This window comes from Schistocerca serialis, chromosome 11 (assembly GCF_023864345.2).
Source record: "Schistocerca serialis cubense isolate TAMUIC-IGC-003099 chromosome 11, iqSchSeri2.2, whole genome shotgun sequence".
In the NCBI taxonomy this organism is placed as follows: domain Eukaryota; kingdom Metazoa; phylum Arthropoda; class Insecta; order Orthoptera; family Acrididae; genus Schistocerca; species Schistocerca serialis.
In genome coordinates, this window is record NC_064648.1 from 111,913,149 (window position 1) to 111,941,019 (window position 27,871).

General features: G+C 42.3%; 1 protein-coding gene across 1 annotated transcript in view; it reads left to right on the forward strand.

The window, feature by feature from the left end:
• Positions 1-3,428: 3,428 nt before the first annotated feature.
• Positions 3,429-27,871, forward strand: part of LOC126426511 (putative ankyrin repeat protein PA3287) — an 88,748-nt gene continuing 64,305 nt past the window's right edge. The window contains exon 1 of the mRNA XM_050088417.1: positions 3,429-3,592. Within this exon, the coding sequence (XP_049944374.1) occupies positions 3,429-3,592 (164 nt within the window). The remainder of the gene's footprint in view (positions 3,593-27,871) is intronic.

Consider the following 27,871-nt stretch of genomic DNA (forward strand, 5'->3'; position numbering starts at 1 on the left):
GCCGTAGACTCTTTTATGTCGTCATTCCACCTGAGATTTATCCGGACGGTTACTCCAGGATACAGATAAGACTTGGGACAGCGTGCTGGACAGCGGTCAGTCGGTGAGCGCGAGGGGCGCCGTCTGCGTCAGTGTCGTTACTGCCGGCGGGCAACACGTCGCCTCTGCCGCCGACACGTCTCCCTCACAGTCGCGTGAGACTGACTGCTCTGGCCAGTTCACTTAATAGCTGTGCGACAGTTTCAAATAAATTGTGTGTACGATTTTGGTATTTATTCCCCACTCGTAATTCATGTCCTTCATGTCCTTTGTGCCAGTTGTTAATTCCATTCATTTGTGTTTGTACGACGTTGAGAAGAAAATTCAGGTGAAAGGGGGAGGGTGTGACTGGTTTGGACGCCAGCAAGTAGCGTGGAGTTGTCCCACTGGGACGTCGTACCTCGGTGACGATGCGGGAACACAATCTGAATGGGCATTATTCGCGCACTCACTTCAAAATTCTCGCATCTTACCCGGAACTAAGGGAAACTGGCCAGCTCGAAGGCCAGTTCCCGTCAACGTTCTGGTAGCAGAAGGTGAATCGGCGTTATTCGTGCAGTCCACTTCAGTTTCTCCTCAGCGCAAGCAGAGCTCTTCTTAGGCGACACTCCCCACAACACAGTGTCAGAGGGCGGTCACGGGTCAAGCCGGAGGGAAGCTGAGACAGACAAGAAGTGGCCCAGCTGGATAATGACATGAGTAAGGCACGGGGATTTGCCCAGTTGGAAGATAATGACCTAGTGATTTTCTATCAACGGAGCGTGAAGCCTCATCCATCCTGCTCACTTTAATATTTCATAAAGAAGGTCAAATATTATTCTAGAGCACTACTCCTCAGATCTGGACGTCTAAAGACAGCCGGGAGACCAGTTCACACTGATGTTTTGGGAACGGAGTCTGAATGGGAATTACTCGAGCTACCCACTTCATTACTCCCACAACACGCCCAGAGGTCATCTTATGCCATGTCGCGTGCAACGTGATACCAGAAGGTGGCCTCGCATATCACTACAGGGGACCTGCGAAAGATAAGGAAAGGCTGAACTGAATAGCTGCTTAAGGAACGGGTCCCTGTCCAGCTACAAGATTATGACCTAAAAATGTTGTGTTCTGTGTGAACGAAACACAAACAAGACTTAATCGTGCTACTCACATTAATGTTCCCTTAAAAATCCCGTATGTTATTTTACAGCACTTCCCTCTCAAAATAATACCACAAGGCCACCTTCTATGTGACTCTACGTAGCCTCTGAAAGCTAAGGAATGGCCCTGATAAATGTGTCCATAAGTTAGGGAAGTGATTTTGTCTACCTCTTATACTGCGTCTGATAACGTGTAGGAACGGAATCTGAATAAGCGTTATTCAGGCTGCTCACTTCAATGTTACCTCGCAATATCCAAGTAAACATTTTACACTACCATTACTTACAACATGATTCAGAAAGGAGATCCAGTATGTCACCACCAGAGAACTGAAGAACACAGGGAAATGATCAGGTGGGTAACGTAGTAGGTTGGTTGGTTGGTTTGGGGAAGGAGACCAGACAGCGTGGTCATCGGTCTCATCGGATTAGGGAAGGATGGGGAAGGAAGTCGGCCGTGCCCTTTCAGAGAAACCATCCCGGCATTTGCCTGGAGTGATTTAGGGAAATCACGGAAAACCTAAAGCAGGATGGCCGGACGCGTGATTGAACCGTCGTCCTTCCGAATGCGAGTCCAGTGTCTAACCACTGAGCCACCTCGCTCGGTAACGTAGTAGGGGAGGAAGAATGTGTTCTGCAGCTGGAAAACCGATTCCCACTGATGTCGTAGGAGCGACATCACTCATGCTGTCCACATCAATATTCTCTCAACACATCCAGATCATTCTTGGCCACTTTACTTACAACATGATCCCAGAAAGTGACCTTCCGTTTTACTGCAGATAAGTTGGAGGGGATGCGGAATGAGTGAGCTCAATCAATTTTTCTCGACTCCTTGTGTTGCCATTGTCCGGTATCTACGCGGGGTCGGCGCGGTTATTCTTGGGAAGCGGCCTTGTTGATCTGACTGGTGGCGGGATGCCTTTGCTGTCGCCACCTCGTTCTCCCCCCAAAGGGGCATCTGCGTACCCAGCTGCCTGCACGTTAGAAAGTAAACGAATGTTCCTTACGTAGCGTTAACTTGGGTACTGTCCTGGCATTCACCCAGTCGGATGTAGAAAACCGCCTAAAAACTATATCCAGGCTGGCCAGAAAGCCGACCCCCTTCGTTAATCCTCCAGGCTGATTCGAACTGGGGCCAATGCGCACTCCATCCTGGAAGCGGTCACAGCTATTTGGGCAGGCAACGGTTGAGGTGAATAAAACTTACAAAACGCTTTGGGTAAAATCCGGCTGGAAGGTCACGTCTCGATAATATTGTAGGAATGGAATCTCAATGGGCCATTCTCCACGCTGCAGTTTTCAACGTTCTCCCAACAACCCCAGAAGTTATTAGGTTGGTGCGTCGGTTCGTAGTGTTTTTGTTTTGCATGTTTGTATTCCAGTTGCTATGGGCTTATTTCACGATTTGCAGCTTTTATTTGTAGTTCACTTTTGGTATTCGAATTTACATACTGTCATGTTTTGTAATTTGGAGATAGTGACTGGAGCTGTGGGCGCTACGGAATATAAAGTCGAGTGGAGAAATCGGAACATATCGGACATATTCTTCTGTTTGAGTCCAACAGACGGGTGAGGGCAGGGGAGGCGGCCAGAAACATTTGCGCCGTGTCTGCGGATGACGATACTGGACAGAGCACGGCAATAAAATGGTTGCCTCGCTCCAAGGAGGATCGTTTCGACATTAGTGACACTCCATATCCAGGAAGATCTTCGGGGTTTGATGAAAATAGTTTAGGCGCATTAATCCAAATGATCAGCGCCATTGCACTCGAGAACTGGTTGTTTTGACTTTCCTGCCTGCTAAACCAGTCATTCCGACAATTGTATTGTTTCCGATTTCTTTGCACATTTTCATAGTCATTTAGTCTTGGTTTCTTTGCGCTTCCTATATACTGCATTCCAAAACGACTTCTATTGCCGTATTCCTGTCCTTTCCTGAACAGTTTTGTAGTTTCTTCTTTCGTCGCTCGTTAGAAATAATTCTTGTATTTCATGCCTTTATACATAAAGAGCCATAATTACGTCTGTCGCCTTTACTTTAGGCACAGAAAGTCTCCAGAGACACCACCCATATATCAAGTGACAGTTTAGTGTTGTATTTACTAGCGTGGTCCTACTATTTGCTTTATTTGCAAATAGTATTTGTTTTTGGTTCAAGTTAGTATCGAAAACCTTGGATTACTGATTTGTTATGTCACCTTGACAAGGCGTGGGGGGCATGAGGGGGTGGGGGGTGCGGGGGATATGGGGGCCGTGGGGGGCATGAGGATCGTGGGGGCCGTGGGGGGCATGGGGGGCGTGTGGGGCGCCGCCCCTGGGACCGACCCCCATCCTGATGCCTTCCTCCCGGATTTTGCCCCGACACCGAAATTAACGAGACTGGCTAAAGAGTCCAGAAAGTTACCTGGGTGAGCCCATTCCTGTTCTGAACAAGAAATAAACTTTCTTTTAGGACCTTATAATTGAAAGGCCCCCAAAGAATGGCCACACAGCCTCTATCCTGTCTAGCTCCCTTCTCCATCCGTACTGAATTAAATTCATCTTTATTTTGAAGTAGCACTGAATTACTGCATACGTGCTATTCAATTTCGTGTCGTTCGTACATCTTTGTGATATGCTTCTCAGTTTCTTACCACTCTCCAAGATGTTCCTCAGCTTTTATGGTTCTGACGTACAATACTAAGATATGTCTTTACCATGTTATGGTGAATGTGAGAGCATGCATGATACACTCAAGCCATTTCGGTATTGTTCTGACGACATTATCAGCACATATCTTCCAGTAGGACAACGCTCTGTTACTGCGCCATTAAGCTCCTCTCCTGCTCTCATTTTACAGTGGCGCACCGGAACAGCTTCAGTTATGGTATGGTGGCGAACTGAATTGTAAAATAAACAGTGTGTGCCGAGTGGACGGTTATGGCAGACTCGTGGCTGCAGGGAACGCGTTCCCCGTTGTGCAGCCGACCTGTCGTAAGGGCGGGATTTCTTTGAAACGGGCATCGCCTCACTCGTCACTACAGCACTGCTTCCTGTGGCGCTCGCCCAGAAACTTTGCGTCTGCTGGACAGGGTAACCGTGCTGAGCTGCCGCAGCAGTGTCCAGGGGTCGTCCAACACGGTCTGCCACCTCGTGTACAGCACGACAGATGTTTGACCTCAGGGTGCAGGCAGAGTGTCGTTACTCACCACGAGTGTTACACAGCTCCATCCCTCCATGAGGAGCCCGGCTTCGTTATCAGCAGCATACTGAACGTTACCCATTTTGTCGTTCATGTTTAGGGGAGTTTTCGTTTGTTGAGGATAAACTGAAATGTGGAGGATGTACCCAACCCAGTCTTCTATTGCCTCTGCAACTCTGTAATTACGTTACGTACCAGCAAGACCACGTGCATCACACACTGTCTTATACAGCTCCACTACCGCTGACGTACCTCACCTCACCTCACCTCACCTGGCCATGACACACAGGGGCACACTTCTATGTCACGTTGTGTCAAACTGCAGCCCAAGATACCCCCACCTGTTCCGTAATGGAGCAATAAAACTTGCTAGATAATTCACCTGGGAAGTGCCTGGCAGAGGGTTCATTGAACCACATTCACACTAATACCCTATTACTCCCCTCTCGCACAGAGCGCCGAAAAAACTATCACTTATATCTCTCCGTGCGATCTCTGATTTCCCTTATTTTATTGTGATGATCGTTTCTCCCTAAGTAGGTCGGCGTCAACAGAATATTTTCGTATTCGGCGTAGACAGTTGGTGAATGAAATTACGTGAGAAGGTCTCGCCGCAACGAGAAACGCCCTTTCTTTTAATGTCTCCCACTCCAAATCCTGTATCACACGCACGACACTCTTTGCCCTTTCTCTCGGCAGTACAAAACGTGCTTGTCTTCTTTGAACTTTCTCTACGTCCTCCGTTAATCCTACCTGGTAACGGTCCCACACTGTGCAGCAGTACTCCAAAAGAGGACGCACAACCGTAGTGTGGGCAGTCTCCTTAGTAGATCTGTTGCATCTTCCAAGTATTCCGCCAATAAAACACACTCTTTGGTGTGCCTTCCCCGCAACGTTTTTTGTGTGTACGTAATTGTAAGTCTTACGTATGTAGTTAAATTTACGGGCTTCACATCTTACACTGAAGTCCGTGCTACATTTCGAGCTTCTGCAAAAGATCGCCAATCTTGCCAATTTTGCGTTCGTTTAAATTTGCAAAAACATACATAATGTCTTATGGGATAACAGCAATCAGTGATTTTATAATGTTGCATAAAATCCGTCTTGATTGCAAAAACATTTTTTTTTGTTTTATTATTCATATGACCGGTTTCGGTTCATTCGGAACCATCTTCAGATCTGTAAAAATAATTATACTAATTTACCATTCCACGGAAGCAAATGTTTTTCATCCTATCTAATCAACATCAAATGCACCAGAACGTACCTGATATTTCACTTACAGGAGTAACCCGTCCAAATCCAGCAACTTTCACATGTTACGTCACATAAAATTGGTTGGCAGAGTGCACGTCATTTATATTAATTGTAGCACTATTACCGACAGGTGGCGTCTGGTACATTTGTTACATTCCATTTATACATACTGTATTCAGCAGATCTTTTTTATATTAAAAATATTGGGATAAAATATGTAGATGTCAAAGTTAAAATCTGTACTTGTCAGGATTAAAAAACAGTAAAATTATCATTTTTATACGATCTAAAAGCATAGGGCGATTTATATATCTATGGTGCTGATGTGAACTTGTTTTCCTCTACGGTCTGCTTCCGTGGTTCCCGCCATTTTGGTGTTGTTCCGCGGTGCGCTCAGTCGTCTGATGTCCATCGCCGCGGGCAAGAGGGCCGCACAGGAGGGCCCCGTCAACGACGCCAGGCGCTGCACGCGTCTTCCGGCTTCTCCACCGCGCACCACCTCTCATCCCTCGGCCTGGATCTCCACACGCAACGGTTGTCATCTTAGTAGGTCGGCATAAATGCTAAAATAGGCGATATGATTGAATTCGTTTTGTTCATTGAGGATTAAATCCGGATCTTTATTTTTTGTGGGTGTATATTTCGATCTCTTCAAAAATGTTAAGAAAACGCCCCTTATGAGCTCTATGCAGGATTTCTAAATTATTTTCAATATTCGTGACTGAGTGCTTTATCGCAGCCATATGCGCCCCAAAAGCTGTTTTGTTTTGAGAGTAGGTGTGCTCCCTGAATCTGGTTTCAAAGTTCCTACCAGTCTGTCCTATATATTGTTTACAGCAGTCATTACATTTGATCTTATATACACCTGAATCCTGAAATTTATTCCTACTATTACATATTCTATGCCGGAGCTTCAATTTTAACGTGTTATTTGCTCGGAACCCTATTTTAACGTCAGATTTACGAAAGCATCTTTCAATTTTGTCTGCAATTCTTCCATTGTAAGTGAGAGCTACATATTTTTTCTTGTGAAGTGCCCAGACGTTGCTCAGCTTGCAGGGCAGTCACAGCACCCACGTACAGTCTTAACCTAAACGTTACTGCCCTCGGGGAACTGTACAGTGAGTGGAATACACCCACTTCTTCTGAGGCCGGCAGCACTTCATTAACTCGGCGTGTTCTCCCAGGTGGACAACGCCCACTTTGTCTCTGGCCGGGTTACACAGCGCCACACTCTTATGCACGCCCCAGTTCTCCTGTGCAGTGACAAGCATCACCAGTTGGGTACCATGTTTCGGCGAAACGTAAGCTGTGGAAACATCTAGTGTTTGATGAGGCAACGGTGAACCGTGGAAAATTAATCCTGCTGTATCTGCAGCGCTTCTTAGAAGTTCAATGGGACATTTTCTTCTGTTCTTCCAGCACGGCAATGCACCTTAATTCATTACTGCGTCACAGAGATGCAGAAACCCAGATTCACTTCAGCGGCATAATCTGCGACATAGGACATCACGTCACTCTGTTTTTCATTGTTAGCACCCCCTTGGCAGCTCCTCTCAGAGGTCCAAATGCAGAACCAATCCGGATGTCGACACAGATATCGGCATGACGCTTTTTCAATTATTCGTTCCTTGTTCGGAGGGCGCCAGTGTCTTACTCATCTCTGCTGTCAGTAAAAGCAGTAAGCGGTGCGACATTTGCAGTTTAAAGGCACGCACTGTTTTCTTACACACCACTGGACCACCTCTACTGTTCTAGTGCCTCTCGCAAGAGGAGTGTTGGGTGGTGTTTTGTACGCAGCATCTTCGTGTTTCAGAAGACTACCTCCGCAAGATCGCTTCGGAAGTGGCCACACCCTGAGTTCACGTCATCGTCCTGCAGTGTGTTTTGTGTTAAGATATCTGCCATATTTCTGCTGCACGTGAACAAGTAAACAAGAGATAAAATCCATCAGTATGAAGATCCATAGCGATTAACACTTTGATCTCGGGCCTGAAATGTTATCGTTTAGTACTCGAGGTACAAGATTAAACTGAAACACAGTTGGGTAATCAGTTAGGCGTGTCATACCTTACGGCGGAGCGGTGCAGTAGCGAGGGTGCTGTTGACGCAGCCACGATACAATAACAGCGTCAATTCATTTATTCTCATTTCGTGTAAACATCCCCTCGACACCAGAGCGGCAGAGAGCCTTCGTCACCGCGAGCTGCTGGATGCTTGTCTGGACACGGCCACAGGGGCAGAGGGGCGCAGCTTAGGTGGACACGTAGTGTACGTACAGGGAGAAAGAACCACCTGGGACTGAACCACGTACACTGTGTTCAGTTCCAACAAAAAGGCGTTCCATCCAGTTTCCTCCGATAACCTTCATCATTAAAATTCTGCAACCAGCATCACTCCACAAACTCCAAAACATGACCGAATAATTGATTTCATCTTACTTTAGAACTGAGTGTTGTCATGGGATACCATTTAAAGCACAAAAAAATAGTGAAAATCATGTTAATGCTGGAAAACATGGAAAATACTCAGGCCAATGGCACGGTAAGGTCAGTAAGCCCCTGGACACAGTAGTTTGGTTTCTGCAGCTCTCAGAAGATGGCGTCACCACTAAATGTGAAGGCCTTGTCGTACAGAAGACAGTACACTCACGTCACGGGGTGGCAGTCTGACGTCATGAGTGGCCTTCACGTTCTTCGTGGATGTCACGCTCTCGACAGCGAACTTCTGGAAGCGATTTAGGTCACTTCATGAAGCTGGCAGCATGTCGACCAAAACGATTCCCGTCAAACCAGTAAGGAGACACTCCTCATTGCTGTGTAGGCCGTGCTCTCCGAAAAGCTTTATTTAATGCCGAACAGCATTATCATTTGTTAAGCCACCTTCAAATGTCATACGTGTCGCGGCTAAAATTATTTGATGGACGTAAACAGTCTTAGAAATAAACGTCGAGAACACAATTTATTCTTTGGGCTAACGAAATCTTCCATTAATAAGGATGACGAAGTTTTCGTCTCACGGTTACATAAATACTTATATTTCCAGACATATCCTACGACGACTTTTACTGCGGATTTGTTCATACAAAATAGCAGTTTCTGTGGCGGGAGCATTTGGCACTGTTTCCTGCTGTCTTTCATGCAATTGTCAAAAATGGTTCAAATGGCTCTGAGCACTATGGGACTTGACATCTAAGGTCATCAGTCCCCTAGAACTTAGAACTACTTAAACCTAACTAACCTAAGTACATCACACACATCCGTGCCCGAGGCAGGATTCGAACCTGTGACCGTAGCGGTCACGCGGTTCCAGACTGAAGCGCCTGGAATCGCTCGGCCACAATGCAACTGTCAAATCTTCTAGCGGAGCGTCAGTTTGTCGTTGTGGCCGTACAGCTGACACAGTTCGTAGTTTCTCTCCTAATGCTTACACTCGTACGGTACTGGTCAGATGACACGTGGCCACTGCAGACTATCCACAAAACGCGAGTGTCGTGTTTGGCCAGCCCTACTGTCCAGTCTCCAACTCTCTCTCAGCAGACGTCAGCCACCTGCCACCAGACTTCAGAGTACCCGTGGTACACCAGCACAACTGTGTGGCAGTCTGTCGCCACAGTCCTCCGTTTGTCCATTCAGCACGTCGTCAAACCGCCTGCTCTGGTTCGCAGTCTTTTAATTCCTCCTACATCCGCTGCTTGCACCTTTTACGTTCCACCCTTAAATCTATTAAACTTTTTTTCGGTTCCTCGGAGAGGATGGTTGTGTACGCGTGTTTAGCGACGTATAACTTCTCGTAATTAGAGAGCTCCTTGAAGCTTGTCGTGTATGTTTTAAAAGGTTCACCCAGGGTCTGGAACGTACTCAGCATCGAATTTTAATATTACTGGCATTTAAAAAAGAATGCAATATTAAATTTATTGCTTTTACTGGTGGAAAGCTTCTAAAATGATAAAATGATGCATAGAAAATTTTTACTTGTGGATAACAAAATTATACATTCCGCCAACCAGCATCAGACCGACGAGAACGTAGGCCGACGGCATTGTTTAGAGGCCAGTGATCGATCTAAAAATTAGGCAGTTTGCGTAAGTACGCTGCTCGGATACTGATAAGAAAGACCGGTAAAAGAGATCTCAGGGATGCTGAAATAAAAATTTTCTAAAGTAGTAGCCAACTGAACACAAATTTCTAAAATGTGGCATAATAATTTGATAAGTGGAATTAATGATAAAGGAAAGTACATTCTTAATTAAAACATGGCTTTTGAAATTAAATTAGCGTAATTATTTGCCAAACGTCACAGAGCAACACTTACATTTTCGAAACAGCCATTGAAAACCAACGAGAGAGAGAGAGAGAAAGAGGGCTCACAGATCCTGCTTTTATGTTCAAATGTGTGTCAAATCTTATGGGACTTAACTGCTAAGGTCATCAGTCCCTAAGCTTACACACTACTTACACACTACTTAACCTAAATTGTCCTAAGGACAAACACACACACCCATGCCCGTGGGAGGAGTCGAACCTCCGCCGGGACCAGCCGCACAGTCCATGACTGCAGCGCCTCAGACCGCTCGGCTAATCCCGCGCGGCCCTGCTTTCATGTAATCCAAAAACCAATTACGGCGAGTGCCTTCAACTTGCTTTACAGTTTCGATAGATAAACATTTCTCTGGAACTTTGCCTACCAGAACAGCAAAAAAATACATCCCTTACATCAAATCGTGACCTTTTTTTTACTTTACAGATTTACTTACGCAGAAAAATATAAATGTTGTGTCTAGACAAGACAGCCTAGACACATGAGAGGAAGCCGAAAGGCACGCGCTTAAACTCACGCAGGCTGGCGTGAGGTCTGAAACAGGATACGTAATGAATGCTATAAAGAAAAGTACGTACCTGCTGGAATACTTAACTTTAATCCATAATTGTAGAACATCGCTCTTGATGATACATGCTTCACAATATTAATTATCAAAGCTATGGCGCCTTGCTAGGTCGTAGCAAATGTAGCTGAAGGCTATGCTAACTATCGTCTCGGCAAATGAGAGCTTATTTGTCAGTGAACCATTGCTATGAACGTCGGCTGTACAACTGGGGCGAGTGCTAGCACGTCTCTCTAGACCTGCCGTGTGGTGGCGCTCGGTCTGCTATCACTGACAGTGGCGACACGTGGGTCCGTCGTATACTAGCGGACCGCGGCCGATTTAAAAGCTAGCAAGTGTGGTGTCTGGCGGTGACACCACAATAAATTCTTAGTGTATTATAGCCTTAATTAAAAAATTGGGGCACAGTCTATTAAGTATTCAAAAAAGCAACATTTCAGAAAGCACTACAGTTCTCGATTTTCTCCAGGCACTGAAGCCCCGGCCACTATCTTGCTCTCCAGTGTTTAGATCAACACACCCATCGATATTACTAATCTCATTCTCAACTGGAAATTCTCTCTCCAGTGCGACGCGCCGCATTACTTAACGACATTATGTTGTCATCGGCCGCATGTAATAACAACGTATTTTCGTCCACATAACTAATTTATTCATTAGGTTGAATATAAGCGCAAATAGCTTTCCTCCATCCCATAAACTTAGATCTGTATAACCCTCAATATATTGGACCACATGAACAATCCCCCTCATTTAAATGTGAAATCAGCTATTACAAGCAATTCATTAAAATTTATAACTACCTCTAGCACCTCGGCAAATCTGGTGGTTTCACACAAGTTCGAGAAAGTTTACTTTTTTAATTTCATTCCTTTCTGTGTGAAGCAAATATTACGTCCCACGGTAGGGCTTCAGTTACGTGCATGAGTATTATTTCATAGCATCCACTGTTATAAAACCTTCTCAGGGTCGGATAGTAAAACTTGTGCGTCGCTAACGTGAGATCAAGAAATACCGTACTGCTATTGCCACACAATCATCGCAATGCAATCTCACTTAGTGGTGCACAGACGGTTATACGGTAATGTAGTCTTGATTACTGCATGGCGCACTGCAGTTACCAGAAAAGTAGCTCTGTATTGCTGGATAATGACTTACAGACCACATTTAGATCTTTCTTTTTGTCTTGTTGGTCATCACATCCTGGGCTGGAAGGACCCGGGTGATTCCCCGCAAGCCTGGGATAAGGGTAGGTGCGATACTATGGGATAATAATAACATGTGCAAAATATTAACTTTCAGTGATTTATTTGTATTATTAGGTAAATATAGTTCCAATATCACTTCTAACAACTCAAAAGCTAACTAATGAAAAAAATTTTTTTAAAGAGCAGAAGTTTCAGCTAAGCTGTCAACAACTCGATCCTGAAAGATTCGGTTCCCATTATCCTTGATCAGGTCTAATTTAAATAATCAACGAATTCAGCAGTTCTCCCCCCCAGTAAAGACCTAAATCTCGTCTTAAAGCGCTACAGTGGACTGAAAATCGCCTTTCAGAAGTCACTTGCGTCAACGAAATTGTCAGTATTACACAGTAAAGCAACGTACAGGTTGGACAACGTACCGCTGTGCTGTGTCATACTGTGGCAAAAGTTTACATGCACGTCGTACGCAACTTCGCCAGGCGTCAGAACCGCTTCGGGAAAAACAAATGACGTCCTTTGCAGTTTGGTCCAAGCCGTTTTCGATCGGCGTCTTCTTCCTCTGAGAATATGCGCCATTCACGTCTTGTTTCCTAGGTGGAACGTGTTGATCCCAAAGAGTTTCAGACGGTTCATTAAAACTTTTGTCGAAATATTGTAATTCTTTTCACAGAAATTCTCGATCGGCATTTGCAGCAGATGTGAGAGACTTTAACGCGGCAGTAGGAAACCCATTTTTGCTAATTTCATCGAAGTTTTTCGGGTACAAAAAAGCGAGCGTCTTCATTAAATGTTAGTTGCAATTTACAACCTGATCAACAACGCCAACATCTTGGCAAGAATCCGCATTGAAGCTGAAAGATTTCGCCGTCTGGATATATTTCACGATATCTACTTTAACTTGAAGTGCATATATATTTATTAATTTATTGATAATGAGTTTTGACCAAAAGGTAATACTTTTCCTTTTTTTCTTTTTACTTTGAAAAATTGCTTTTAACAACTGGATCTTACTTCAATAATAGGACAACTACATTTAGAAACAAATGAACTGCAAGTATTGTCTGCGAGAGGGCATTGATTTAAATCAATGTAGAATGTTCAAAATTTTTGCCGGGCAGATATTCGAACCAAAGTCTCCTGCTTGCCAGCACACGTTTTCCGAAAGAACAGACACCACATATACGAAGTTAAGGCGAAACGGCCAGTGATGTCTTCAGTTCGAATACACACCAGGCTGGAACTCCTACGGGAACCTGCAAGATGTGTAGTCCCTCTCGTTTTCCGTCAGTTGTAGGTGACATATTTTAAAGTGCCTTTATTATTTTTTAGGTTCAACATTATTTAAACACAAAGTGATCTCTAAGAGTAGCAAGTAAAGGAATAAAAGAATGATGTGCTGTAGATTATTTCGGTCTATGTAGTCTACTACACTACATTGTTTGATCTCTTTTGTTGCTCGCTTGCTGGTTGCTGCTTTTGTTGCTAATTTACGCTTACTGATTTGATTTCTGCCGTTATCACTAAAACTGCAGTTAAAGTTTTATTTATTTGTGCTGTGTAAAGAAAGTATTAAAATTACAACAAAGATTATTTTAAACAGTGTAAGTCCTTTAACCAGAGATATTCCTGGTCAAGTCGGCGATAATTACATCCTACGAAATAACTGCTGCTGAAATAATTACTTCTCGAGGCTGAAACTGTTTCTGACAAGCGCTGCCCTGCACAGTCTAACACTGCCCTTCAGCAGGACGGCAGCCGCCCTTTTATAGTCCCGCTTCGATCCTCCGTGAAAAATTCAACTTGTACATCACGTAACGAGCTTCGCAGTCCCGCCAGCCTAATTTACATCTTTTGATACTTAAATAACACTTCAATTCTGACTACATCATTCTCATCCTCTTCGTGCCGTCAAATATTACAACAATTGCAGATACATACACGCCTGTGCAGTTAGGAAGAGCGAATGTTCCTTCGGAGATGCACGTACGTCCAAAAGAACGTTGCATCGTTCTCCTCGAAAACACAGCCGCTGCAGGATCGCATTCACACGCCAATACCAGGCAGCGACTTTCGATTAAAACGTGCCCCTCCCCTGCTGTATGGGAAACTTACGCAATGTGTCTACCAGCACAGGTTGTGGCGCAGGAACGACGACGTGTGATACGGAAGATCGGGTGTGGCCGTGCGCAGCGCACGGGCGGCCAAAGCGGCGGCGCTGGTGTAAAGCTGGGGACCCGGGTTCGAGTCCCGGTGCAACAGATATCCCCACTGTCGTCAGTCTACTGCACAGCTGACGAGTGTTCCGTACCGGCAGCTGCGAGTACACTCCGTGCATTCCACTGCGCCTCCGCTGTGGCCGTTCGTCTGGAGTGGCGCGCATCTCCGAAGGAATGTCGCGTCACACGTCTCAACAGCACTGGGGTGTCGAACCTTGTGTTTCAGGAAGAGAACGAGGTAATCGAAGCAGCAACGCGAATTGAAACAGCTTAACGAATACAGCCACATGGAACCACCAAAACATAACAGAGATAAAAGTGTAACATTCTGTGCGTTGGCAGAGTCAATATATGCGGTGCTTATTTGGCATCCTAAACTAAACATGCACAAATATGTCAGAACAATATCTTAAAACTACGTCGAACAAAAAAAAAAAAAAAAAAAAAAAATGGCTCTGAGCACTATGGGACTCAACTGCTGAGGTCATTAGTCCCCTAGAACTTAGAACTAGTTAAACCTAACCAACCTAAGGACATCACACACATCCATGCCCGAGGCAGGATTCGAACCTGCGACCGTAGCGGTCTCGCGGTTCCAGACTGCAGCGCCAGAACCGGACGGCCACTTCGGCCGACTTCGAACAACATATTTACGAATTAAAGACATAATAAATAGACTAGACTACTTTCGCATCTCAGATTGAAGTAGTCTTTTGAAGTAGTCCACAATTCGTACTCCTTCATAGATTCACTTAAATTGAATGCACATTTCCACACCACACCATGATATCAAGTGCCACCCCCATCTACGGTGAAATAATCCATAGGATTGATTTCAGTAAAATTTTACATAATAAGCACACGTACGAATAAAAGCTTCAACAACTTCTACCCATATACGAACTGGCTACCAGCTTCTCACCAGTGAATCTTTCAAACGCATGTGCTTCTTATTTGCGCCAGCATTCAATACCTGCAACGGTCGTTACCCTAATCTTCATCTTTCCACAAAGGTAGCAGCGGGCCTTGACTTATCGTGGTGTTTCTTCAACGGACATAACATTTCTTTTGTATGTGAAAAACCTTAAGGATTCGTTTACAATCCTAGGTAGGCATATGATTTTAGCTCTTGACAGTAGACGGAGCTCCAGTAATCCCAAACTCAGACGTTTTCAGAATTCTCAGTGACACCTGGACGTGGAAAACTGTATGTGATCTGGCCACTGATTCCTGCTGTGTTCAATATCTGGAAAAAAAATGAGGGCCATCTTCTGGTTCTTCTGGAAATGGAATAATTACTGGCTTACTGGATAACTATGTCCACGGCACCTTTGGCGGTATTAAAAAAATTTATTAAGTCCGACGTCTGCGTGTTTCTCGATCCAAAATACATCACTCTACATTGTTGATAGCAGCAAATCCCACTTCCCATTCTTTGGTAAACAGGATGCAACAACAATAACATTTCGAAATCCAAAAGCAGAGAACCGGACGGCTTTGCTTGCTCTTATTCATAGATCCTTTGAATGTCAGTTTCTGCTTCAGCAAACAATCAGCACTAGAGTAAAAGATTTCACAAGCGAAATATCTGTTTTTCGTATTACGTTTTCCAACTATGCATGTACAGCTTATGGGGGTGTACCTGGCTTAATCTACTGTCCTGACTGCATACGCAATAACTTCGCACGTTACCTGTGTAAAAGGATTTTGCGTCACGGAAAGCAAACACCTTCAGGGCACACTCGGCAGGCGAGTTCGGCCAGTACTGAATGAACCCACAGTTTTCTCTGAACTTCACTTAGACGATATGATTATTTGCAGTTATTCACAAATTGCTCGACAACAAATCGAACTGCTGCGAGTTCGCCGAAACATTTTCTGCCATTTCTCGTTTCCTTTTCATCAACTCTGGAGCAGAACACAATAAACAGAAAAAATAGTGTAACTCATACAAGCTCGAAATATTTCTATTCCAGTGTCATGAGTGGCCCGTAGCTCGACCAAGTGTTGCGTTGTTGCCTGTGTTCAACACTCGGCTCGTTTAAAGTACAAAAAATACGACGCTCTTCGCAGGACTTCCCACGCATTTACCTAGTACACGTCACATCTCTGGTGTGTTTGTACGTGACTTGTATCAGCTCTCTGTCGCAATCAAAACAAGTGTTCGCTAACTTTATCGGGCCATCGATCATGTATGTCGAGTACCGGGAAGGTGGAATTTTATCTTAAGGGACCTTTGCTCGCGCCACAAGGAGAACAGTACGTGGAAAAATTGCCGAAGCTTCTGTTCTGTAAACTCTTTAGCTGTGTAAGCGTGTTTGATTGTAAATTTTTTTTGTGCAGCAAATGACGTTGAATGAGTATGAGGCGCGATTTTAAACAAATCAAAATCAAACGAAAAACTAAAATTTTTAAAGTCGTGAATTAAGTCGTTGAAGTGTCAGTACTAGCTCTTTGAAGTTAATATACCTCCTACGTGTAACTGGAAGGAACGGGAAAAAGAATAACGAGGTAACAAGTGGCCACAGTGGGATTCAAACTGGGGACCGCTCCCTGAGAAGCGACCGCACCTCACAGCCACTGGCCGTTTGCCGCTTCTGTAACCAGCAGCCGGCAGGTCACTGCCGATAAATGGCGCAGGTGGTTTTATCGGAAACAAAGTTGGGGTCGGAGGTTGCTTAATAATTCTGATGGAAAGAAGTTTACGTAATTATCACCTATGATTAACGATATATATACAGTGTCTTACAAAAAGGTACGGACAAACTTTCAGGAAACATTCCTCACACAAAGAAAGAAAATATGTTCTACATCTACATCTACATTTATACTCTGCAAGCCACCCAACGGTGTGTGGCGGAGGGCACTTTACGTGCCACTGTCATTACCTCCCTTTCCTGTTCCAGTCGCGTATGGTTCGCGGGCAGAACGACTGTCTGAAAGCCTTCGTGCGCGCTCTAATCTCTCTAATTTTACATTCGTGATCTCCTCGGGAGGTATAAGTAGGGGGAAGCAATATATTCGATACCTCATCCAGAAACGCACCCTCTCGAAACCTGGATAGCGAGCTACACCGCGATGCAGTGGGCCTCTCTTGCAGAGTCTGCCACTTGAGTTTGCTAAACATCTCCGTAACGCTATCACGGTTACCAAATAACCCTGTGACGAAACGCGCCGCTCTTCTTTGGATCTTCTCTATCTCCTCCGTCAACCCGATCTGGTACGGATCCCACACTGATGCGCAATACTCAAGTATAGGTCGAACGAGTGTTTTCTAAGCCACCTCCTTTGTTGATGGACTACATTTTCTAAGGACTCTCCCAATGAATCTCAACCTGGTACCCGCCTTACCAACAATTAATTTTATATGATCATTCCACTTCAAATCGTTCCGCACGCATACTCCCAGATATTTTACAGAAGTAACTGCTACCAGTGTTTGTTCTGCTATCATATAACCATACAATAAAGGATCCTTCTTTCTATGTATTCGCAATACATTACATTTGTCTATGTTAAGGGTCAGTTGCCACTCCCTGCACCAAGTGCCTATCCGCTGCAGATCTTTCTGCATTTCGCTACAATTTTCTAATGCTGCAACTTCTCTGTATACTACAGCATCATCCGCGAAAAGCCGCATGGAACTTCCGACACTATTTACTAGGTCATTTATATATATTGTGAAAAGCAATGGTCCCATAACACTCCCCTGTGGCACGCCAGAGGTTACTTTAACGTCTGTAGACGTCTCTCCATTGAGAACAACATGCTGTGTTCTGTTTGCTAAAAACTCTTCAATCCAGCCACACAGCTGGTCTGATATTCCGTAGGCTCTTACTTTGTTTATCAGGCGACAGTGCAGAACTGTATCGAACGCCTTCCGGAAGTCAAGGAAAATAGCATCTACCTGGGAGCCTGTATCTAATATTTTCTGGGTCTCATGAACAAATAAAGCGAGTTGGGTCTCACACTATCGCTGTTTCCGGAATCCATGTTCATTCCTACATAGTAGATTCTGGGTTTCCAAAAACGACATGATACTCGAGCAAAAAACATGTTCTAAAATTCTACAACAGATCGACGTCAGAGATATAGGTCTATAGTTTTGCGCATCTACTCGACGACCCTTCTTGAAGACTGGGACTACCTGTACTCTTTTCAAATCATTTAGAACCTTCCGTTCCTCTACAGACTTGCGGTACACGGCTGTTAGAAGGGGGGCAAGTTCTTTCGCGTACTCTGTGTAGAATCGAATTGGTATCCCGTCAGGTCCAGTGGACTGTTATGTGGACATGTGTCCGGAAACGCTTACTTTCCATGTTAGAGCTCATTTTATTACCTCTCTTCAAATTACATTAATCGTGGAATGGAAACTCACAGCAACAGAACGTACCAGCGTGACTTCAAACACTTTGTTACAGGAAATGTTCAAAATGTCCTCCCTTAGCGAGGATACATGCATCCACCCTCTGCCGCACGGAATCCCTGATGCGCTGATGCAGCCCTGGACAATGGCGTATTGTATCACAGCCGTCCACAATACGAGCACGAAGAGTCTCTACATTTGGTACCGGGGTTCCGTAGACGAGAGCTTTCAAATGGCCCCATAAATGAAAGTCGAGAGGGATGAGGTCAGGAGAGCGTAGAGGCCACGGAATTGGTCCGCCTCTACCAATCCATCTTTCACCGAATCTGTTGTCGAGAAGCGTACGAACACTTCGACTGAAATGTGCAGGAGCTCCATCGTGCATGAACCACATGTTGTGTCGTACTTGTAAAGGCACATGCTCTAGCAGCACAGGTAGAGTGAAACGTCCCCATTGAGCAATTATACAAGACTGTGCTTAAACTGACACACAATATTTTGTTAGCGCAACGCAATCTGACTTTCAAAATTCCCTACAAAGGAATGGCCCTGACTAACATTAAACTGTACCTTTCACAAATCACTTACCTCACAAAAATCTTCGCTGCTCAAGCTACTGCAATACAGCGAGCGCCACTACTGCCAGCTAAATAAAAGATTCAAACTATGGAAGGCACTAACTACTGATAGGGATAGTTAGCAAAATGAAAGATATTAATAGAGAACAAACAATGTATTTACCTTGATATCATCATATACAAATATAGCAGTTCATGACAAATTTCAAAACTCCGCCATCTCTCTCCCCACATCCACCACTGCTGGAGGCTCACCTCCAACTGCGCAACGCTACGCGCTGTTCACATACAGCTGCCGCTGCCCAACACTACAATGGCAGACAACAATGCAAACTAGCCACAGACTGCACACAGCACAGCCAGTGATTTTCATACAGAGGTGGCGTTACCAATAAAAAAACCTAAACAGCCTACTTACATAGCCCCCATGCTCCCCACAAAAATTTTTACAAATTGGATTGGGCAGTGGCCAATACAGATTTGAAAAAAATTTTTCATAATTACAATAACAAAGAAATCAAATGCACACACTTATTGATACAATGTTGGTCAAAAGCTAAAAATTTCTCACAGTCCATAAAGACAGTCCACATTGTTCATCACAGTAAAAATGCAGAGTTTTTCTCAAAGTCTGAGCAGTAAAAGAAAATGCACACAGAAGTAGTGGATTTCCATGCAGTCTTGAAGAAGTAGTGTTGTCCTTCCAACGGAAAAACAGTGCTGACTCTTGACATGCAGACAGGTAATGCTCCACAACAGAGCAAACCCACAGCAGAGTCATTCGACGTTTTGAAGAATATTGGTAGGTAGGTCATCACAGAACAGACCCACTGTAGTCCTGGTAGAGATTACGGTATTGGTGGGCCACCAGAGGTGCAGACCCACTGCAGGCCTTGTAGAAATAATGGTACTGGTGAGTCAGCAAAGGTGTAGACCCACTGTAGTCCTTAGATACTGGTACTGGTGGGTCATCAAAGATGCAGACCCACTGTAGTCCTTGGAGAGATAGCCAGCAGCCATCTGTTGTGACTGTGCAGGTGCACAATCACCGTTGAAGAGTCTTGCGGATAATATAGCAAGTCCATAAACCACCACTTGTGCACTCACAAAGTTTTTGAAATTGTCCTTAGAACCAGCAATGCTGTTATCCAGTCCCTTGCTGAATCATTAACACACGTGCAAACACTATCAGTCCCTACTTCTCACATATTGTCCATATACTATGACCAACAGAAACGTGTGCAGTGAAATGTAACCAACAAGTTAATAATATCATGAACTGGTGACAATTACAATTTTATAACATAAGAATACAATAACAAAGGTACAAAACACATCATTAAAAACATAATAATACAGATAACGTTTGTAGTAATAGGGGCTTTACAAAAGAATAGAAATAAACATATACATCAGTGTTACAGGAATTATGACATGAGTACATACATAAAGGATCACAATAACTTTTGAAACATCAACTTCACACATGAGCATTGAACAGAACAGAATTAATAATGTCTGACATCTTTACAAAGTAAATAACATATTATTAATGCCAATTATATTCGAGGATAACAGTATTCCTCATCATAGTGAATGTAGCTTAATATTAAAAGAAGAAAAAATTCTATGAAACTACATAGAGACAGGAAGAAAACAAATACTCAAGGGTACACAAACACATAGTGGGATAACACCAATAGGAAAGGACAGGGTTCGTTTTCAGTGTAACATTTGGTACTGCAGTCCAACCCAAAACTTCATATATCTTTCCTCTTATTTCATCCTTTGTTTCCACCAAAAAAATTCTATCTAAGCATGCTTTCTGTATTTATATGTTCACATCCTCTGTCAAAAATAGTTTTTCTCTCTGCTTTCTGTATTCAGTTCACATCCTCTGTCAATAATAGTTTTTCTCCACTGTACAGTATCCTTTTTATTTTGCCAGACCATTTTCTGATAGCTTCTCAATGCATTTCTTATAAATTTATAATAGTTAGTTTCTTATATAGTCTCCTCTTAAGTTAACTTAAAACTACTGAGCTCAGATACTAAACTAAGGGACGAGGCAATGCAGCAGCACATAACAAATTAACACAAACAGCAATGCAAAAAAAATGGAAAATTGCAAAGCAAGCTACAGTAAATATAAATTACCAAGCAATGCAACATTACAACTAACATGGGCCAATGTACAGTAGCAAGAAAAATAAGTCAGTAGTAAAATTAGCTTAACAGAGTAACACAATTTAAAATTCAGTAGCACTATGCCTGGCAAACAGCAGCAGCAAATATAAAAAATATAAAAAATATAAAACTTATATCTATACATGACAAAGCTCAAGCAGAAAAAATATTACAGTAAAAACAACAATGCAGATAAGGGAAATGTATATTCACATCTTAATATCTATGTAATTAAAGTGGTGCACCACAACAACTGATTGTAAAAAGAAATATTACCATGTACTTGAAAAGAAAATTATGTGTTACTGTTACTAGTTCCTTCTTATTGTTCTTTCCTTTCCAAGTGCTCCTTTTTTAAAGAATGTGGATCATAAAATAATTATTTAATAGATCTGCTGACAGAAAGTGTTCACATTAGCAAATGCATTTTATTTTATAAAAGCAATGCTGCAACACAGCTGGAAACCAGATATCAAATGAAATAAGCAATTACGCAAACCAAAGCATAAAAACATCATTCAATAGCTATGTGGCATTTCGTAAGTCAGTAGCTCTCAATTCTCGTAGAAAGACACTTGTCATTATCAGGTTTGCAGATGTAAGAATATTTCCGAGGATAATGGCCTCCCCTTTTTTTTGTTCTACCTGTGCTGCTGAAAAGGGCTCGCAATAATGGCTTTTTCTGCAGGCGTCTGACACAGCTGGGTGCCCGTGACGCATTACGTGCAGGTGGTCACTTAACTTTCGTACGGAAATATTTACGACAGCAGTTTCTGCTACCGTGACAGTCTCACATAAAAATATTTCACAGGTCAAGAATTAGCGTTGCAAATCTGTAGAAAGAAAATCCTATGAATATAACGTTGTCCAAAAAATTTTCGCCGGCATTGTGATACATTCACGCATTTACACACATTTCATAACTCTTAAAGTACGATTCTTGGTTTCCAACATCCTTTTTCACAAGTCAAGAGTCCCTACCCACTATTCATTACTCCTTACCTTATTACACATATACGTATCCATCGACACTCGTCAATATTTCGTCATTATAAATATGAAGCATAATCAAATAACTCATATAGCCTCAGCCTATTAATCGTAAACATACCTCAGCAGCATAATACACATCGTCGTCGTAAAAATAACATCATAACACCTCAGTCAAATCTCAAAATCGTCGTAGCTTCCTCCAATAATTAAAAAAATTCTCTGCTCATGTCAAAAGTGTCATCTGCCTCAAATGTACTTTAAAAATCATGAATCCATACCAAATACATCATTCAAAGCTCTCATAGTATCACAATGGTTCCGAAAAAATATGAGCATTTCACAAAGTACAGACAAAATACAATTTCATAAGTGTGAAGTTATCCAACTGTGTAATTGCGTAAACATCTGTCACTGATGTAATAAAAAAAGTTTATCTCTCAGTTACATGATCAGATAGCTGTGTAATTTGTGTGTTAGAGAAATATGTTACCGATGTGTAAAGTTGTATAAGCAAATACCATATTAGCTAGGGTTCCTTGTGGTTGCCAAACACATGGTACACAAAGTAGGCGTATACCCCCCTGAGGATTAATGTAATTATACCCTCAGGTGTTACAGATTACACCAATGGAATGAAATATATCACGGAAAACTTTCTTTGTAATTCAAAAATCTTTAAAAATAAATGTTTTAAGTATAAAATTGATCACTGAAATGCGTGTCCTGTAGCGCTAAATGTGCATCTTGTTGTAAGATAATCTCTGTGGAAGTGTCGTAGTTATTTTCCTCCGAAAGCTAAGTTCTGCAGAAGCCAATGTACTTACCTCATGATAAACAAAAGTGAAATGCTTTGCGTATAGATATCGTAGTTATTATGCTTATTGGCGTGATGAAGAAAGTACTGTACAGTAACGTAATGTTGTGCCACGAAAAAGGCTGTCTCATTGTTGCTATACCACAAAAGTTACTACTAAAACATGTTTTTCTTTCCAGAAGAATTCAGAAAACTGTGCAGATATAAAACAGATACACCGCAAAAGCAACATTGTAAATTGTCACTCATTAGTAGCGTCGTGATAAAAATCGTGTAGCTGTCACATAAACTAACCTCTGTGTCATCTGGTGTCTCTCAGAAAGCACTTTAAATTCAGAATGTATTTTCAAATAAACCAAAATGTTGCATTAAAATCTCATTAGCAGTACTGGTAAATGTTCTAAGTATGTGAGCCTTATAGTCGTTACGTAATCATGCAACAAACAAGCAAGAATGTACACACACAATAACACTGTGACGTCTGTTTACTATAACAATGCATTCGTCATTTCTGTTTAAATAAGTTCTCTTGGTTCTTGATTGGATATTTAACTTCAAACATTGTTGTATGTTAACAGATTCTAAGTCTGACAAAGCATATTAGTAATGTCAAGCGAAAAATTTTATGACAAAGACTAAGTTAAAAAGCAGATTATCTTTCAATAAACGGTTTTACATGTGAAATGTGGTGTAAACCTTTACTCTTCCTAGTACGCAGAGTTTCAACTTCAACGCAATTATCATGTGGTATGCGTCGGATTCTGTAAGGTCCATTGTAAACTAGAAAGAATTTGTGACTCAAGTGTTTCTTCTTATGTGACAATGAATGAGCTTTAATGAGAACTTTCTGACCAATATACAACTTCTTTGCATTTGCTTTACCGTGCAGTTTTCTCCTTTTGTCTGCTGCAGATTTTATATTTTTAAGAGCCAAATCAATTATGTCTTTGTGTCGAAGTTTACGTGTATTCGGGAAAGGTACAAGCTCTCTGATTCTGTTCGGTGGTTCTTCATTCTTCAGTACAAGAGTAGGTGGTAAAGCAGTGGAGTCGTGAGGCATTTCATTCAGCACGTTTTGAAATAAGTGTAAATATCTGTCCCAATGCTGATGCTTTCTGTGACAATAAAGTCTGCAAAGCTTATTGATTTCTTTCATAATCCGTTCAGACGGGTTGCAATGTGGTGAGTACAATGAAATAAAAACAGGTTTGATTTTATGGTTGCGAAGCATGCGTGACCAAACAGCAGATCTGAATTGCGGTCCGTTATCTGAAATGACTTTACTAACGTGTCCAACTTCACGTAAGAAATTTTTAACAAAGGCGTTGGATACAGATCGTCCAGTGGCTTTACGTAACGGAGTGAAAGAAACAAATTTTGAAGTAAGTTCAACAGCGACTAGAACGTACGAAAATCCATTAGATGTTCTGACAAGCGGTCCCAAGAGATCAACAGCAGCAAATTCTTTTAATTTAGAAGGAATGATAGGAAACAACGGAGCACGATGTGAGACAGTAGATGGTTTCGCCTTTTGACAAAGTTTACAAATAGACAAGACTCTTCGAATTCGCTTTTCCATATTGTTAAAATAACAAGTCGTTCGAAGAATATGATAACATGTTCGTGGGCCAAAATGTGCGTAGCTGAAATGAATGTACCAAATGAGCTTATTAACAAAATCGTCTGGAATGCAAAGTACCCATAGCTTGTCATCAACAGTGCAGCGTTTGAAGAGTATGTTGTTTCTAACCAGGTAATAATGCCGAATCTGTGTGTGTGTCTTTTCATGCCATTTGCTCTTGATGTCTTTCCAAATCGGATCTTTATCTTGTTCATGAGCAATGTCCTTTAAAGATGTGGTGATGAAGTTTTCAAAGGCGACTTTCTGAATGTAAAGAATACTGAAATTTTTCTCGAGGTTGCCTTCTGTGGTACTTTTCTCAAGCCCAGCCGGTGCGCGGGACAGTGCGTCCGCAACAATGTTCTCCTTGCCGGGAATGTAGACTATTGTGAAGCGGAATTCTTGCAGAAACAATGCCCAACGTTTTAACCTGTCATTATTTAATTTTGAAGACATAAGAAATTGTAATGCACGATGATCACTGTATACTTTTACGTGCTTACCAGAAAGAAAGAAACGGAATTTGTTAAATGCCCAAACGATAGCTAAAGCTTCTAATTCAGTAACGGAATAATTTTTTTCAGATTTTGTTAGCACTCGGCTAGCAAAAGCAATGGTTTTCTGAATGGTAGTGTCATTTTCTATGGCTTCTTGAAATAAATGGGCACCAAGACCGACTTTAGAAGAATCCGTGCTAAGGCAGAAATCTTGTGACAGATCTGGATGAGCTAAGATTGGCGCATGAAGTAACGCTTCTTTCAAAGAATTGAATTCCAACTGTGCTTGTTCGTCCCAGTTCCAAATAGTATTTTTTCCAGTTAGAGAACAAAGTTTTGGTGTAACAAGAATTTGCATATTCAGAAAACGACGGTAAAAATTTACGAGACCTAGAAAACTGCGGACTTGTCTTTTTGTGAATGGAACTGGAATGGCTCTGATTGCTTCTAACTTTTCAGGATCCGGCTGAATGCCTTCAGAAGAAATAATATGTCCCAAAAACCTCACCTTTGACCTACCGAATTCAGACTTTTCCAAGTTAACTGTAATTCCAGATTCTGCAAAAATACGTAACAAACTGTTGAGGATGCGATTATGTAGTTCCCATGAAGCTTCTGCTATTAGAATATCGTCCACATATAAGGTGATGTGACGTTTTAAGAACTCAGGTAATATGGAATTTAGCCCGCGAATGAATGCTGCTGAAGAAATGTTCAAACCAAAGGGAAGTTTCCGAAACTGATAACAAACGCCGAAACAAAGGAAAGCTGTGTATTTTCTACATTCTGGATGAAGTTCGATTTGATAAAAGCTGGATCTGAGATCAATGGAAGACAACACTTTTACACCATTAAAATTTTGAAGAAGTTCTTGCAACGTTTGCGGCCTGTCTGTTTCAGGAATAATGATCGTATTGATTTGTCTCGAATCTAAGACAAGCCTGATCGATCCATTTTTCTTCTCAACAACATGTAATGGATTGTTGTATGAGCTTACTGCAGGCTCAATAATGCCCTCGTCGAGCATAGATTGTATTTCTGTTCTAACACGGTCCCTATAATGTGCTGGAATTACATATGGTCTAACACAAAATTTAGTATGCTCACGAACACGAAATTGGTATTGAAATCCCTTGATTGTTCCTGTTTTATGAGTAAAAACTGTAGAATGTTCTTGTAAAATCTCAAAAAGGTCCTGCCTATCAGTGTCATTACAATTCTCCATTGTTTGAATTTTATTCTGAATTAACTTATTAGTGTCAAATGCGCCGTCGATATCATCCCTGTCAGTACTTGCAGAGTGATTGTTAGTGTCTAGTTCCGTAGAAAAGTCCGAACTGTTGTCTAACAGAAGGTAAAGCCGATTAATTTCCTCGTCATGGTTTGAGAGCCAATCTTCAAATTTCAAAGCTACTGACTTACCTTCTTTTTCTAAACTTATTTCAGCATCGTGAAAGCTTAAGATTGCTTTGTATTCATTCAAAAAGTCTACTCCCAGTATAATTTCCGTCGACAATAATGGAACAATAAGAAAGCTCATAGAGAAGCTGTGGATTTGACAAAAGAATTCTAAGTTGGTTTGTTGGCGTACATCTACACTTTTTCCAAAGATTGCACCTTGTAATTTAATCTTACGTAACGGAAGTGTGGGACAATCGTTCGATTTGTTGCATTTGCTAAAGGCTGTTTCACTAATTACTGAAATGGGACTGCCAGAGTCAAGTACTGCCGTAAATTTTACATCATTTACTGTAATGTGAATCACAGGATATGCAATATTGTTATGTTTTATGTCGTGTTCCTGGAGTAAGATGTCCCTAATGTCTTCCATTTTTACGTAATTACTAGCTACGGCAGCTGCGTCGTTAGTGTCATAAGAACGTTTTGTGGCTGCCAGCGGTGTGAATCATTGCCTATTGTCTCTTTGTTGGCGAGCGTCGTTATTGGGATTTGGAGACCTAACTTCTACAAATTCACCGTGACGAGAGGGCCCTGCCCTGTTTAAATCCCGCCAGTTCTGATGCAATTCAGGTCTGTCGTTACGATCACATCGTCTGTCGTCATGTCGGTAGTTCCTGTAGTTTCTTTCTTGTCGGTCAAGTGGTGGAGAATTTCTCCTTGAATCGTAACTGCGCGCTGGACCGTTGCGTCTAGAGTTATTCTGTCTCCCTTGATAATAATTATTTTGGTTCCCAAATTGTCTGTTTCTCAGATTGTCTCTGTGATAGTCACTACCACGGAGAGGTGATTTTTCCCTGTAATTATTACTACTCTGCCAACGGTTGTAATACGGGTGGTGTCTGTTTCGGTCACGATTTGTGTTGTGAGAATAGCCTTGTCGCGTCCAGTTATTATTTCTTTCATCACGGAATTGCGACTGATGTGATCTGTAATTGTTGTGCTCCTGCGTTCCGCGATTGTCAGTGTCAATTTCCAATTCTTGTAACAGTCCCTGAAAAGCTTCAATGTCGTCTTTGCAACGTCCTGCCAAAATAATGTGTCGTAAATGTTCAGGCAATTTGATTAAGCAAATGCGGATAAGTTCTGAGGGGCTGTATGGGTTTGACAGGTACTGATTCTTGTGCAACATGTCTTCAAAATATTTCACAAGACTGGAAAATTCAGATTGTTCGACGTGTTTCATCATTATGATGCTATGTTTTACTCGGTCTTGTGTAGCTTGAGACCAATATGCTGAGAGGAAGGCATGATAAAAATCTCCTTCACTGTGGCAATCGTGAATGACCGACCGCATTCTTACAGCTGGTTCATTCTCTAAGTAGCCACACATAAATTCTAATCTGTGCTCTAATGACCAGTTGGGAGGAAAACAATGAGAGAATTGATGGAGCCATGCTTGTGGATGAATGTCGTTGCCAGAATTCTT